Source organism: Dipteris shenzhenensis, chromosome 18 (assembly GCF_047967505.1).
Source record: "Dipteris shenzhenensis isolate YYH24624 ecotype China chromosome 18, Dip_SZ_1.0, whole genome shotgun sequence".
In the NCBI taxonomy this organism is placed as follows: domain Eukaryota; kingdom Viridiplantae; phylum Streptophyta; class Polypodiopsida; order Gleicheniales; family Dipteridaceae; genus Dipteris; species Dipteris shenzhenensis.
In genome coordinates this window covers 29,153,264-29,169,171 of record NC_141613.1, presented here as the reverse complement: position 1 = coordinate 29,169,171, position 15,908 = coordinate 29,153,264, and the positions used below count along the sequence as shown (strand labels likewise).

Genomic DNA, 15,908 nt, shown 5'->3' with positions numbered 1-15,908 from the left:
TTACTTCCGCCCCTCTCAGGTCTCCTGCCTGTCCTCTCATGACTGCCATCCTAAAAGCTTGGGGGAGCTTGAGGAACACTCTTCGAAGGGTTCCGCCCTCTACCCTTGAAGAGATTGATAGGCAGCCGATCATTTGGAATGATAGTATACTTGATGAGCATGGCAGACCTCTGGGCACTTCCCATTATATGCAGTGGTCTGGATGGGAGAGAGGCCCCGCCTACACAGTAGGCATTTGGCTTTTATTAGGCTACCTAAGGATCAGAGGCTACAGTCCGTGAGTCACCTCAGAGGGGTAGCACGCAGGATTCAGCAGATAGATGCAGCCATCCTGGTGGAATGGATAGTTGAGATGCCTATTACTTCCACCACTTGGATGGGAGCTTTTTCGAGGATAGCAGTTCCTCTATAGGTGATCGCTCTTCGAGGTCTCGGGGAAGATGCTCTGGTCTTTGACGTTGGGGATGGAGGTATACTCTCTAGATCCACGGATGATATTCTTCTAGAGGTTGCCTTTCAGCCTGTCAAGATTGCTGGTTTTGTGGACCATGGAGCGGGCTTGCAGTGGTACTTGGACCCCGACCCTCTGCTCTTGGCCCTAGGATCCTGGAGGTTGTGGTTATATGGAGGTGCACCTATCAGGTGCTTGCAGTGGGACCCAGGAGAGTGGGAGTGGATAGATCATGGGCACCGAGAGAGGGGGATTCACTTCTTTCGTTTCACGGTTGGTAATGCCCGGAGATTTCAGCTGAGTAGTAGAGGTTGGGTTCCCTCCAGAGCCCCCCATTGGGATAGCTTCTATATCACCGTAGATTTGCATAGGAATTTCTGGAGGAGGCTCTGGAAATCTCTCAGAAATAGAAAGATCACTCTTTTCTTTTGGCTTTCTATTCATGGAGGGATTGCAGTGAACCTATGGAGATCACAATTTGGGGCTGATCCCACTTGCCCTCGTTGTCATTTTGCAGAGGAGTCAGTGCGACATTGCCTTTGGGACTGCAATCAAGCGAGGATTGTTTGGAAAGGAGTTGCTCGGATACTCAGCATTTTTCATACTTCCCCTTTCTTCATGACTTGGGGCTCGGTTGCATGGTTATCCCTTACTAGGCCCCAGGTGTTTTATGAGGGTGAGCCTTCTTCTTGGGCACTCTCGATCCGCTGACAGGTGATAGAGCCATGCTCTCTTCAGGAGGTACCACATATTCCTTTCAGAGCTTCACATGATTCAGTGGACACCTCTTGGGAGATTTTGGCTAGCATTTCCTCTTGGCACATTTGGAGAGCCAGATGCACAGAGGCCCTAGATGGCACCCAGATACACCCATCACAGGTGTTCACGGGTATTTGGAGTGACACGGTTCACACTTTGATAGCCATATGGGCTAACATGCAGGGCCCTTCACGGGCAGCCTCTTCTAGAAGGACTGTATTTCTTCGAGTTTGGAGGGGTTCTCCCTTTTTCTCCGAGGTTGCTACCGGATTGAGATGGCACTATCAGCCTCAATCCTTTCTTTTTGGCTTTTGAGCTTTTCATGCATTGCATGGTGTATCCCGTATTCCCATATGGAGCTTGCTCTAATGGTTTTCTCTAATACGTTATAGAAGTCTCTTTTTTGGAAAAAAAAAATTGCACATACAAGCTTTTCTTGCTCTGGGGCAAGCTATAAAAAGATGGAAGATGTCTTCCTTAGTGCCCACACAGTATTTGCATGTGCCATCTCCCTTACCAATGCTGTAGTTGGTCCAGACAGCCTTGTGTAGAATTAACCATAACAGTGTGGACATTTTCTCAGGGATTCTTTTGTCCTAAATCATCTCAAATCTGATAACCCATTTTCTTTCATTGACGGAACTGTTCCACCTAGAGTTAAGTTTGGCAACAATCTCCTCTATGCCTTCAGATGGTGCCCATTATCAACTCTTGGTCTGCATTGTGGAGTCTGAATTCTCTTCTTATCTCCAACCAATTCTTCCATCAGAAATTGGTCTTGTCCCATAAATCCCCCCAACAAGATAGCCCTTTTTTCACCAAGTGCCATGCCCTCAGAAAGTCATTGTCACTTCGCTATTGTTTTGTGAAAAGAGTAGAAACCCAGATTAAATCTAAAGCCATATAGCTTCCTTTCCAAGAGAGAGTAATGTGGCTTTTTATCTGTTCAAAGGCTCCCCATAGGGTTTTCCACAGCTGGTTCCCTTTGGTAGTGCAAGGTTCTAGGTTCCCAATGGCTGCTAAAAGGGGATAATCCTTCCATCTAGGAGCTCTGTGAGGCCTTACATGCTTGAAGTTTCTGAGAAGGAGATTAGCCCAATCACTTTCAGTAGTAGTGATGGATTTAATTATCCATGTAGCTGCTAATTTAAAGGTTGCCAGTTGTATATTTATGACACCCAAGCCTCCTTCCTTGGTCTGGTGCAGAAAGCCCACTTAACCTTAGCTATTCTTATTCTAGTGTCACTCCCACCCCATAAGAAGGATCTGCAGATCCTTATGAACTTTTCTTACCCTTTTCTGGAAGGACACCAACATGAGAGAGAAAATATGGCAATTGGATATATGCAGTGGTTTAGTACTACCCTTCTTCCTGCCAAGTTTGCTTGCAATCCCCTGAGCCTATCTATTTTCTTTTTGAACTTTTCTAGGAACCACTCCCATCTATCTTTCATCTTAACATTGAAACCCATAGGGATACCTAGCAGTCTGAATATCTGCCCATGGGGAATTCTCTTACAACCAAGCTGATCCAGAAGGTTTTGGTTGTCACTAGATAACAATGCATAACCTGTTTTGGAGTGATTTATTTTTGAACCAGATGCATTACAAAATATATCCATAAAATCCATAGCTCTTTGTATGTCTACATCTGTGTTTCATAAAATCCTTAAAATCCATAGCTCTTTGTATGTCTACATCTGCAAATTGCTGGTTTACAAGCTGCTTTCCTGAGGGGAGCTCTATACCATTGATTTCACCTGCAATCACCTACTCTTTTATCAACCATCTCAAAGCATCAACAGCTATAACAAATAAGAGAGGTGCTAGAGGGCAACCTTGTCTTATGGACCTTCTCAACATGAAGCTCTGAGACATCTCTCCATTCACACACACCTTTGCAGAGGCATTAGATAGTAGAAGAGCTACATACCATATGAATTCGTTTCCCAGTCCCAAACTGTTAAGTGACTGAAGCAAAAAATCCCAATTAAGCTTGTCATAAGCCTTATCAAAGTCTATCTTAATTAGACAGATCTCTTGATTTCTTTCTTCAGCATGAGTGCACCCTTCTCATAAGTTGATGATTGCTTCCAACAGATGCATGTTCTTTATGAAAACTTTCTGTTCCTCTAGAATCCACTTGTGAATTTTGCATCTTAGTCTTAGAGCAATTGCTTTGGCATATATCTTGTAGGAACAGTTTAACATAGTGAGGGGCCTCCAATTTTTTACAATCTTTTTTTTTAACCTGAGCTGCTGCTCCTCCCCGCTCCCTTGCTGCCCCCTCTCCTTCAGCCCCTCCCTCAGCCCCCTCCCTCGCCCTCAGCCCCTCCCCCTCCCCCTCCCTCAGCCTCTCCCTTCCTCCCCCTCCTCTCCCTCTCAGCCCACCCCCTCCCCTCTCAGCTCGCTACCCCTTCCCCTCCTCTCCCTCTCAGCCCACCCCCTCCCCTCTCAGCCCGCTCCCCCTTCCCTGCTCCCCCGCTCCCTCTACCCCTCTCCCCTCACCCCCGCCTCTACCCTCCCCCGCCCCTACCCTTCCCCCCGCCTCTACCCTCCCCCTACCCTTCCCCCGCCTCTACCCTTCCCCCCACCTCTACACCCCTCTACCCCCTTCTATCCTCTCCTGCTCAGCTGCCCCCTCCCCTCTCAGCCCGCTCCCCCTTCCTTGCTCCCCCACTCCCTCTACCCCGCTCCCTCCCTTTGCTCCTGCCTCAGCTCTCCCTCTACCCGCTCCCTGCCCCCCGCATTCTTTTTCCTTCTTCCTGTCTCCCCCCTCTTCCTTCTCCCGCAGCGTTTTTTGGAGCGGATGGAGCCTCAAAAGTGTCCGAGTCGACCTCCTCACCTTGATTGGCGATGGATATTCCATAAGCCAATCCTACTCCACCTCCACCGGCCGCGAAAACTATTACTTTTTCTAAAGACGAGTTGTAGTAGCTCAAGAAGGACGTAGAGATTGAATGCTCTACCACATTGCTCGCGCATCTTTAGGTCTCACCCTTCCAGATCCCAAGCCAGAGACTGGATGCTTGCGGCTCTCCCCCCAGACCTCACTCCACGATTGTTAGATGTTCGTCTTTTGGGATGAGGTTTTTTCCAAGTTGTTTTTGACACTCCAGAGGTTGCCAGCACAGTGCTCAAAGCTGAGTTTTTACACTTGAAACACAGGAAGATCTTCTTTGACACCTTTGATATTGGTTTCGACCCAGTGGAGGCAAATAAGGAAATCTTTTGGCTCTTCATCAGATTTCTCGGGCTTCCTCAGTTTTACCATCGACTTCTTTCTGTTATTGGGGAGCATTTTGGCACAGTTGCTGAGATCCCACCCCTCCCTGGGTTGCCATTGACTATAGTAGAGGCAACCAAGGCTGATGGGGTAACTAGAGTTAGGGTCCTCTGTAAGGATCCTAACCTCACGATGGACCATGTTATGATCTAGCGCCCAGATGGTTCTTTTTTTTGCCAGAGAGTAGAGATTACAGGCAGGCAGGACCAGTACAGGATATGCAGGACCATTGGACACTTTGCCAAGGATTGCCCCAGGAAGAAGAAAAGGCCCAAGAAGCCCTCTGGTACAGCTACCGCCCCACGGCCTGGACAGGGGGGTGGTACAGGTCCAGCACCTGCTCCTTGGCCTCGACAGGGGGTGGTACACCTACTCCTTGACCTCCATATGGCGGTCCTCCTTAGGATGGTGGTATAGCTCCTACTCGCAAGAGTGCTCCTCCACTGAGCGCTCCCTTGATACCGCCACCTTCTACCTCAGGTGCCTCACAACCTCCTACCTCAGGGGCACCCGATGCATACTAGTGGGTTCCGGTCCGTGTGCAGATTCCTCCTTCAATTCACGAGGATACACTAGTGGACTCTACTTCACCTCGGGCTGTCCCTCCAGTCTCACCTCACATAGTCCGAGACGCTTCAGCTTCGACCTCCTCCCCGGTTGTAGCTTCTCCCCTAGAACCAACGGTGCTAGACACTCTCCTCAAGGTTGTAGAGGTCTCCACGGCTGGGCAGACATAGGATCAAGAGCAGTCCTCACTTCCTCCCTTGGATAGGGGGAAGGGGATGGTTTACACTATTGATCCTCTTTCCTTAGAAGGGATCCTTCGCACTCCGGTGTCTAGCCTAATTCAGAGGAACTCATTTTCAGCTCTGGAAGATGCTTCAGATTTCCCAGAGGAGGAGTTTGTGCCCTCTACTTTTGGTGAGCGAGTGATTGGGTTTCCTATTGACAGGGCTTCTTTGTCAAGTGGCAGGGTTCTTTCCCCTGTTTATTTTCCGCCACTTGGTTCCATTCCTCGCTCCTCGAGCAGGAGATCTTCCCTTGTTGAGGGGTTTCTCTCCGCCACTAGGTCGGGTAAGGTGTTCCACTCTACATCCTCCTGTCAATGAGGATTATTAGCTGGAACATACAGGGCCTAGGTGGCGTCCCACATCGCCGCCGCAGACAGCTGATCTGGGATCAGCTTCATCCAAGTGTTAGTGGAGGTTCCATTGATATCTTATTTATTCGAGAGCACAAACTGGATTCTAGAGATTGTGCCAAGTCAGGCAAGTTGCTTTCTGGCCATACATTTCGGTCACTTGCCTTGGGCACTGGGGGGGGCACTTCTATTTTAGTTTCGCAGTCGGTTCTCCCCTTAGTTGTTGGACATAGAGTCATTATTCCCTCTAGGGCTCAGTGGATTATTCTCTTGATTGGAAGGCGTAAGGTTGGTTTCCTTAACCTGTATGCCTCCAACATTAGAGGGGAACGTGTCATTATGTGGAAGGATTTGCTCTCTTGGGCCCCCATTGTGGATTCATGGGTGATTGGAGGTGACTTTAACATGGTTGAGTTACCGCCATACAAAAAGGGGGGTAGAGAAGGAGGACTTCACTCTTTGGAGAGAGCAGCTTGGGATGCCTTCCTTTTTCACTACTGTGGCAGAGATACTTGGTTGGACGATGCCTTTCTTATTCAGCCACAGTTCCTCCTGTTCTCTTAGTCGAACAGGAGGCAGCAGATGCCTATTCATGCACGCATTGACAGATTCTATGGAGATGATTGGGCACTAGACAGAGGTGGATCGATATGCATTGCTACTGGGGTTTCCACTTCAGACCACTTTCCTGTTGTGCTGGCTATCTAGGGCCTCACTTGAGAGGCCGGTCTGCGAGCATCAGGATTCAAGATGCTCCTTTTACAAAAGGGAGGACCTTACAGAGGTAGCCCTGCAGATTTCTCATGTCCAGGGTGGGCAGCCATATCCATCACATGTAGCTGCTGCCATTTTTGGTATTAGCGACTTCTACCTCTCGGTTGCTTGTACGAAGAGACAAGATATTCTCAGATCTGATATTGGTGTTCGCCAGCAGTTGGCAGCTTTGCAGAGGGAAGAGTAGAAACGGCCTTTAGATGCTTGGATTCAGGAGTGCCCTACTGCAGGAAGGGCTCATTAGTAGATATTGCTTGATCAAGAGCAGAGTATGCCTTTCATGCACGGGAGTCCTTCTGGGTTCAGATGGGTGCCAGAGCCAATAAACACTTTTTCTCTACTCTTGGCCCTAGACATAGTAGAGAGAGTGTATCCCAGCTTATTGACTCACATGGGGTTTTACAGACAGATCCGAATGATGTCATGCGCATAGCTTCATATTTTTATCCTGCCCTTCTTACTACAGATCCTGAGACACGGGATAGAGAGGATGCTAGACAGGTTATTTGGCAGAGCATTCCTTTGTTGGTGAAACCGGATATGCGTGTTTTGCTTGATGCACCTTTCACCAACACAGAGTTTAGGACTGCACTTTCAGGCCTTCACAAGGGCAAGTGCCCAAGTTCGGATGGCCTCACCCCTTCTTTTTTCATTGCATTTTGGGATATGATTGGAGACTACATTACTTCAGCCCTGCAGGGCATTTGGGACTCTGGTGAGATGCCCGGGTCACTCACAAAGGGTCTCATCCACCTTATCCCGAAAGGAGGTTGCAAAAATTTAGTGTCCCAGTGGAGGCCTATCACACTTCTAGGGACATGTTACAAGATTCTGGCCAAAGCAATCAGCCTGCGATTGCAGCCCCTTCTCCCAAATCTTATCATGACACTCAGACGGGATTTGTGCATGGCAAAAGCATTTTTGATAACATTTTCTCTTTTTGGGAAGCTTCAGAGTGGGCCATGTAGACCGGCCAGAATCTAGCCATTCTACTCTTGGATTTTGAGAAAGCTTATGACAGAGTAGATTGGGGTTTTTTAGAGGGCACCCTTCTACGTTTTTGCTTTACTGATGCTTGGATCAGAGGTGTTTCCTCTTTGTACAGATCAGCCCACAGCCAGGTACTTATTGGTGGGGTAAGGGGTGAGAGATTTCATATTTTGAGATCAGTCCGTCAGGGATGCCCCCTTGCTCCTTTTCATTTTTTGTTCGTGGCTGAAGCTATGAGTATCTATGTTAGATCTCGAGCTGACATCTTTGGGCTGAGACTTCCCATCATAAGCGAAGAGGAGCTTCTTGACAGTGAGTTGGCAGATGACACAGTAGTTTTCTTGGATGCCACACCACAAACGCTCACTTCTTTCAGGATAGCATTGGATTTATTTTGCTTGGCAGCGGGGGCGAAGATAAATTGGCATAAATCCAATGGCTTTTGGATCAGTGATGAGGGCACTCTAGTTTGGGGGCTTGACATAGGATTCACTTGGGTTCAGAGGGGTGTGCCAGTCAGGTATTTGGGCTGCCAAGTTTGGATATTTCTTCCACGCAGCAGTTTGCTCGTGTGTTGGAGAGCATCAGGAGGAAGCTCCTTTTTTGGAGCTAAGCCAAGCTAGATCTTGCCTCTAGAGTTGTGGTGGTCAACTAGGTCCTCTTGGCCATGGCCTTGTTTGTTTGTTCATGTTGGTGCTGTTCTAGGGACTGCATCACTCAAGTCAGGTGACCGATCAGAAATTTTCTTTGAAGTGGGCTTGATGGCATAGCAGATGCATTAGCCAGGGTGGCTTGGGAGACCCCCTCCCTACACAGGAAGGGGGTCTCAATATTATTGATATAGATTTACAGTGCAGAGCTTTACTCTGCAAGATGGTGGTGCGGGGACTTATGCCAGGGCACGAGCCGTGGAAGGCCTTTTTTTTTAGCAGCATATAGACGTGCACACCTTCTTTAGGAGGAGAGTGGATGAGCAGTATTAGGTGGATTTTCACCATAGCACACCTCAGATCACCTTCGTCCCCTCTCATGGTTCCCATACTGAAAGCATGGACCAGTTTCAGGAGCACTCTTCGGAGGATTCCTCCTTCCTCTCGTGAAGAGATTGATAGGCAACCGATCATGTGGAATGACAATATATTAGATGATCATGGCAGACCACTTGGTGCCTCACTCTACATGCAGTGGTCCAGGTGGGAAAGGGGACCCGCCTCATCATTGGGGTGATGGAAAGCTTTCCGCAGGCTTCCAGAGGAAACCAAATCTCAGTTGACAGGACATCTTAGAGGGAGTGCAGGGAGATCTTGAAGATTGAGGCAGCCCTTCCATCAGATTTTGTAGACACTGACGATATGCCACTCACTTGCTCCACTTGGGCAGGTACTTTTACGAGAGGTGGTGTTCCTCTTCAGGTTTGGCCTTTTGAGATGCACATGAGGATGCTTTGGTTTTTAGTGTGCATTATGGTGGCAGATTGCTCAGGTCCACAGAGGACATCTTGCTTGAGTCTGCTTTTCAGCCTATCAGGGTTGTAGGTCTTTTGGTACATGGATCAGATTCAGAGTGGTTTCTCGACCCAGACCCCCGACTTCTCTCCACCGGATCTTGGAGGCTTTGGCTCTACGGGGGAGTTCCCATTAGGTATTTGCAGTGGGACCCTAGAGAGTGGGAGTGGATTAACGCAGGGCATTGAGAGAAGAGCATCCCCTTCTTTCGTTACACGGTCAGTAATGCCAGGAGATTCCAGCTTAGTAGTAGAGGTTGGAGACATTCCAGAGTTCCTCATTGGGAGACATTTGATATCACTGTGGATTTGCAAAAAGGTGCTTCTGGAAGAGACTCTGGAAATCCCAAAGGAATAGAAAGATCACTTTTTTCTTTTGGCTTTCTATCCATGGTGGGATTGCAGTGAACCTTTGGAGATCCAGGTTCGGAGCCGACCCTACTTGCCCTTGTTGCCTCTCTGCTTTGGAGGCTATTCAGCATTGCTTATGGGATTGCTGATAGGCGAGGATGATTTGGATGGGGGTAGCCAGGATTTTCAGTCACTTTGCCTACTCCCCATTCTTTATGACATGGGGCTCAGTGGCTTGGCTTTCTCTTACAGGGACTCAGGTATTCTATGAGAGACTTGACTCCACTTGGGCCATTTCGATTCGACGTCATCAGGTTGAGTCCTGTTCTTTGGATATAATACCACACCTTCCTTTTGCAGCTGTACATGCCTCTGTGGATACCTCTTGGGAGATTCTAGTGAGCATAGCAGCCTAGCATATCTGGAGAGCCAGATGCACAGAGGCATTGGAGGGAACTCAGGTTCATCCCTCGCACACATTAGCTAGTATCTGGACAGACACCATACATACCTTAATGGCCGTATGGACGAGTATGCACGGAGACTCCCGTGCAGCCTTAGCTAGGAGGGCTTCTTTGTTCAGGGAATGGAAGGATTCTCCTTTCTTCTCTGAGACTCCTATAGGGTTGAGGTGGCACTTTCAACCTCGGCCTTGGTTGTTTTCCACCTCACTTTGAGGGGGTTTATTTAACCTCATGATTGATTTCATGATGTATTCCGCTTTGAGCTTGCTCTTGTGGGTTTTCTCTCTTAATAGAAGTCTCTTTCTTGGGGGGAAAAAAAAAAGTTGGACACGGTTGTTTGTCTGGCTGAATGGCACCTATTTCTGGCCTCCAAGACCTTATTATCTGTTAACTCCACTGTACTCAAAAGGTTTTTGAAGTGGCTAACATTATGTCCATATTTTATGCTTCTGATTTCACCAATTCCCCATCATCCTTCTACAACAAAGGAATTTCCTCATGATTTCTCTTTTTTCTGATCCTCTTGAAGTTCTCCTTAGTTGGTCTGTCTATCTTACCTACCCACCAATCTCTGAAGTAGATCTGGCATTTTGTAGCTTGATCTGCTCTTGTATTTCTTTTGACTAATAATTGGTGTTGGGCATTGAGATCATTACTTCTAGTTCTTTGTTCAAGTTCTTTAATATCCTTCTTAAGCTTGTCTATTCTTCTTGCTTTGATGGTTGCTCTGTTTTTTCTAGCTTCCTTTAAGATTGTCTGGACCCTTTCAACAACATCCTTCCACAACCCTGGGACAGTGAGTCAGCTGCTGCAAAAGACGGGTTCCAATTTTCTATAATCTATCTTTGGACTATCTGCAACTTGAACAAGGAGGGGTCAGCTTTAAACCATGAGTTCCCTTTCTTCTCACTCCCCAAATCAATACAAGCTAACATTGGCTTGTGGTCTAATAAGGTGAGAGAAATAAAGAAAGAAAGAAAGTTTATTAAAGTCTTCGGAAGACCGATGGGTCTATGAGAGTGTGAAAAACCTGATACAATGAGCTGTGGTAGTGGAGCTACTAAACGATCCACACCAATGCAAAATGGCAGTACTAAGTCGTAAGTACAACATTATCAATCTCAGCATCAGCATCTAGAGCTTAGTCAATCAGAGATTGAGTAATATACACTCTATCTAGCCTGGCTTCTTTCCTCACATTACCTACTTGTCTGTTGCTACAAGTGTAGCTACTGGGAGTCCCAATGTCTACAACTTGCAGATTTTCTTTGAGGTCTTCCCATATTTGTTGTTCAGGACCCCAGAATACTGATCCCTTCTGCATCCATCTATCTTTGACATTCTCAACCATATTGAAATCCCCCATAATAATACAGCTACTTCCTAAATTCAGCATTGAATCCCAAGTGACTCATCTTTCCATGGAACCTGTAGGGGCATAAATTGAAATAGCTGTGAAAGAAAAACTTTTCATTTTGCATTCTAAAGCAAGCCATCTGTGATTTGGGTCCTGCATGCATCTGATGACACAGTCCTTGTAATGTGACAATATCCCAATTGCCGTGCCACCTCTTCCTTCCTCATGATTTGTGAAGTACGAAATTCTTCTATTGTCAACCTTTTTAAGTCTGTTTTCGAGGGTGTCATTGGTTACTTTCACCTCTTGTAACATAAGAAATGTAGGAGACAGAAAGCTGTCTCTCAGCCACTTGGCTAGTTCCTTACTCCTCCAAGGGTCAGTTAATCCACAGACATTAAGTGTAAGAAAAGTGAATGGTTTATCTACCTTTCTTACTTTTCCCCTTTTTAGCCTTGGGAGTTAGGCTTTTGGGTGGGGCACTCTGACCCTTCACTTGGGAGATCCTTCTCTTATTCATAGTAGTGGCTTGAGGTTTGGCAGGGGGTCCAGTAGGAGTACTCTGTTTTTGAGCCAGAGGGAGCTCTTCCTCTGAGTCTCCCAACTCTGATTCACTCATACTGGCATCTACTTGATTCACATCCTCCTCAAACTCTTTGGACCAACCAGATTTGATTTCAGCTTCATCCATTTGTGCATCCTGTATCCACTTCTTAGTTTCTTGGTCAATAAGAGCCTCAAACGTGTTGTTGGTTGCTAGAGGAAATGTTACCCTCTTCTTTTCTTGCTGTATAGCAGGCTTCTTCTTATCATCTGCCTTTTGGTCTAAATTGTTATCTACCACTGTTTCTGCAATTTTCCCCAAGTCCTGGTTTCTTGGCTTGCCTTTGACAGTCGGCTTTGGTTTGGGAGGGAGATTGGCCTACTGTTGAGCTGGCTCCTGGATTGGTTTAGGACCATTTCTCTTTAAAGGGTAGGCTTTGACTGTGTGAGTTGATAACCCACACAAAAAACATGAGTTAGGGAGGTTCTTGTATACCAAGGGCTGCTTCATATAAACACTCCCATTCCTGTTGACTATCACTAGAGTCTCTGGGAGCTCCTCAGCAACATCCAATCCAACACACACCTGGGGGTGGCCTCTAGGATTAATGAATTGCTCCTTTTCCACATCTATCACTTGCCCTAAGCTTCTAAGGAGATTAGGAGCTTGGTTCACTAGAGAAAAGGGAAGGTCAGGGAGCTCTACCCAAATAGGTACAAAGGTGGATCTGGGCTTATCAGGGTTGAAGTCTTGGGACCAAAACTCTAGATATAGAGGTTGATGCCTTATGGTCCGGAGGACATGGTGAAGAGCTTTCGAGGCCATATCCTCAGTTTCAAAAAGGAAAAAGAAGAACCCTTCTCTTAAGAATCTAACACTAGTGACCACAAGCCCTTACCTTATCCAGTTGTTTCTAAGCCATCCCTCTAGAAAAGCTGCGGGAGATCCAGGACCAGGAAGATATCCTATTAAGGCATGGGATTCAAGCCAGTCTATGGATTGTTCAAGCCTATCCTCATCAAGAAAAGCAGGCACTTTATCTTTAGGAGATGGCTTCTCCTCAACTTTAGGCTGCTGAGTCTCCGATTGATGTTGTCGTGGGTCCTCTGGTGCAATGCTTTCAGCTTCTCTTCTGAAGTCTAGTGTTGGTTCCTCCACTTGTGTTTGCTGCCTTGGGGCCTCTGCTTGTTCCATCCTTGGATTGATAATTGGGGGGCCTGCCTCCTGCGTCTCTATTTGCATTGGGCCCATTCGTGAAGCAGGGAGAGGTGCTCTTGATGGGCGCCTGTATATTCTCTTTTTTTTGGCTCGAAAGGAGCCTATCAGCCTCTGCGTTGGCATCAAAACAGCCTGACCTTCGTTCAGTGCTTCCTCCTGATTCACCTGTTGATCTCCAGTCATCTCCAATACGTGCGCTTCGGAGTTGTGAGTTTCTCTTGCTCTTTCATGTTCCCCTTTGCTGGCAGCGCTAGCAAGACGATGCGTGAAAGGGGGGGTGAAGAGCCCACCTCTGAACTCCTACACCACGCCCGCGTATGAGGGACTTGGAGCCTGCTTGGAGTTTCCACTGCCAGAGGTTGGAGAGAGAGGGATTGCAACGACAGTTCTTGACGGCTCATTCTCTGGAGGTGGCGATGAAAATGTCTCTTTCAGTAAAGGAAAATGTGTAGGATCTTCATTCCAAATGTCTTTGTCAAAGAGGTCCACGTCGAATCCATGCAAGGGTGGTGTCACATCTACATTACTTTGTGAAATAGCTAGATTTGAAGGTCCTCTACCTCCAGTGTCGGTCCTCATCTCCAAAATCGATCCACAAATAAGAGATGTTCTACAAATTCTTTTTTCTAACTTGTCTCAAGCATTAATAGAATCTAGCTTTTTCTGGCTGGGATAAAAAGAATATGGCAAATCTCTTCACCAAACCATTACCCTGTCCAAAGTTCAAGAGGCTAATCACAAAGCTTTAAACTTATATCCATTTGGCGATTGATGTTTGCCTTGTACATTGTGACATTGTCATTGTGGGGTGTTTGAAATATTTATATTTCCTAATGATCAATACAGAGCATTGAAAGTCCACACTATGAGAAGCCACATCCAACCTTGCATGCACATATGCCAAGTGTCAAGGCATATCCACCAATCCTATACCTTAGAGAGTTGCACACCCCTACAAAGTTTATCATGCTAGAAATGCTAAAAGAAATATCAAGGCTGCTAATGACATTGTGCTAAAATTAGGTACCACAAATCTTGCATGAGACAATCGTGTTTTTTAAAATAATTTTTCCTAGATGCGCTTAGAGTACAAAAGTTAAAAGGAGTGATTTTAGGGTTGAAGAGTCAAGTGACTAGTGATATTTGCAATCTCATGTGCATGAAAGGGCACTTTGACGGGCTTCCTAGTGTGAACTAGATCCCTAGATCAAGGAAGGGAATTGACCACTTGTGACAATCCAAGGACAGGAATCCATGAGTCTAGCTTGCCTCAATAGAGTGTGTACCAGCATAGGCTCGCACAACAATCTTGCACATTTATAGTGCGGGATGATGGTAGGATGCAAAGACAGGAGGTCAAAAATAAGGAGTTTGGAAGATGTACATCTAAGAGAGTCAAGATAGCAGCTCAGTATCAGAGGAGGTCTCACCAGATCCGTGGACATCAAAGGAAGAGGCTTGGAGGTTCTGGGTTTGGGAGAGGAGACCCTTGCATAGGCTTCAGTGGGATCCAAGAGAGAGATCCTTTCATTTGGGATGCCCCCGATGTTCCTTTTTGCAATTATACAGTGAGATTAAGCAGGAGTATCCAGATGAGGAGGATTGATGGCACGCCAGCCGCAATTGAGCATTAGCACAGATAGGGACTCTCTCAAAGTTTTCTTGAGGATTTCTAGTGCAAGCTCTGGGACAGTTTCAGGCTAAGGAAGTTCTCCCACTTCTTTGGCTGTTGGGACATAGAGCACTTACAGTGGGCTCTCTTTGCTTTGGTTTGGTCATTTTCCAGCTGCACGCTCACGATGCGGTTTTGCAGAGGAGTCTTAGAGGCACTGCATTTGGGATTGCCCGCTGGCACAGGAGGTTTGGAGGAATGGTCTTTGCTGAGATTCAGGAGGAGATGGTGGTGACCTGGGGAGTGGTGGCTTGGGTTACAGGCAGAGGTCCTGCTTGTGCTCTGGGCAGTGTCATAGATGGGAGCTGATAGCGAGTATTATTGCTTGGTATATGTGGACAGCTAGGTGCAGGCAGTCCATAGAGCAGCAAACCACCTCAGCCTTGGAGATACTGGCCAGCATTTGCTAAAATATCATTCATACTCTTAGAGTCACATGGGTAGACTCCAGGCAGACTCGGATTGGGCTAAGCACAGGAAGGAGGCTTTTATCAGTATATGGGAGCCACTTCATTTCACAGACGGTATAATATGGCATTGTAAATCACCGAAGTGGCTATTTTTTCAGCCCTTTGTACGAGGTAATCCCCCATGGAGCGGCAATCCAGGGGATATTCTAGTTTTTCAATATTGTACCCTTCCATGAGTAGTAGTTTTTTCCTCATGGGCACAAAGGAGTTTATTGATAGAATGTTCTTCTCTCTGAAAAAAAAAATCATTGTTTTACCATTTTTCATAAAATTCCATCCTCCCTTTTTTTGGCTGCCTTAACTTGCTTGTATTCAGCAATTTCAGCCATGAATTTCCCAATTCAGTCCTGTGGGGCTGTTTTTGAAGATGTTTCCTCTCTCTGAAGGTCTCACACTACCTAGCCTCTGCATGTCAATAGCTGAATTGAGATGACCTTAACAAGAATGGTTGAAAGTTTTAGAGTTATGACGTCACTTTGAGAATGTGTTTTTTTGTTAAGAAGGGGGAAGCATTGACATTTGAAAGTGTAACTCTGACAAAAAAAACTTTGAATTATGTTTAAAAGCAATCAAAGATTCCTCTATGAGTCACAGGGACTTTTGATACTTGTAATTTTCATAACTCAGGAGCATGAACTCAGGAATTTTAATATCTCATACTTATAATTCTCATAACTCAGGAGCAAGAGTTACTGAGTGTATAGTTTTGTTATGCAGCTTTATATATGGGTTTACCACTTGTGCCAAGGGCACTGGGAACAACTAATATCACACTCATGACCAAAGGACTCAATTATGCCTCAGCTGGTGCTGGAATACTTCTGCAATCTGGTTCTGACCTTGTAAGATACTGGAAATCCTTGGAACTCTGTGCACTTTCCAGAGGCAGAATTTCATTAAACACTATATTCTATACATTGGACCCTT

At 46.4% G+C, this 15,908-nt stretch overlaps 1 protein-coding gene across 1 annotated transcript in view; it reads left to right on the top strand.

Moving 5' to 3' along the window:
* Positions 1-15,908, top strand: part of LOC147891068 (GDSL esterase/lipase 7-like) — a 129,671-nt gene that overhangs the window by 14,542 nt on the left and 99,221 nt on the right. Inside the window, exon 3 of the mRNA XM_087389139.1 lies at positions 15,699-15,823. Coding sequence (XP_087245265.1) covers positions 15,699-15,823 — 125 coding nt within the window. The remainder of the gene's footprint in view (positions 1-15,698; positions 15,824-15,908) is intronic.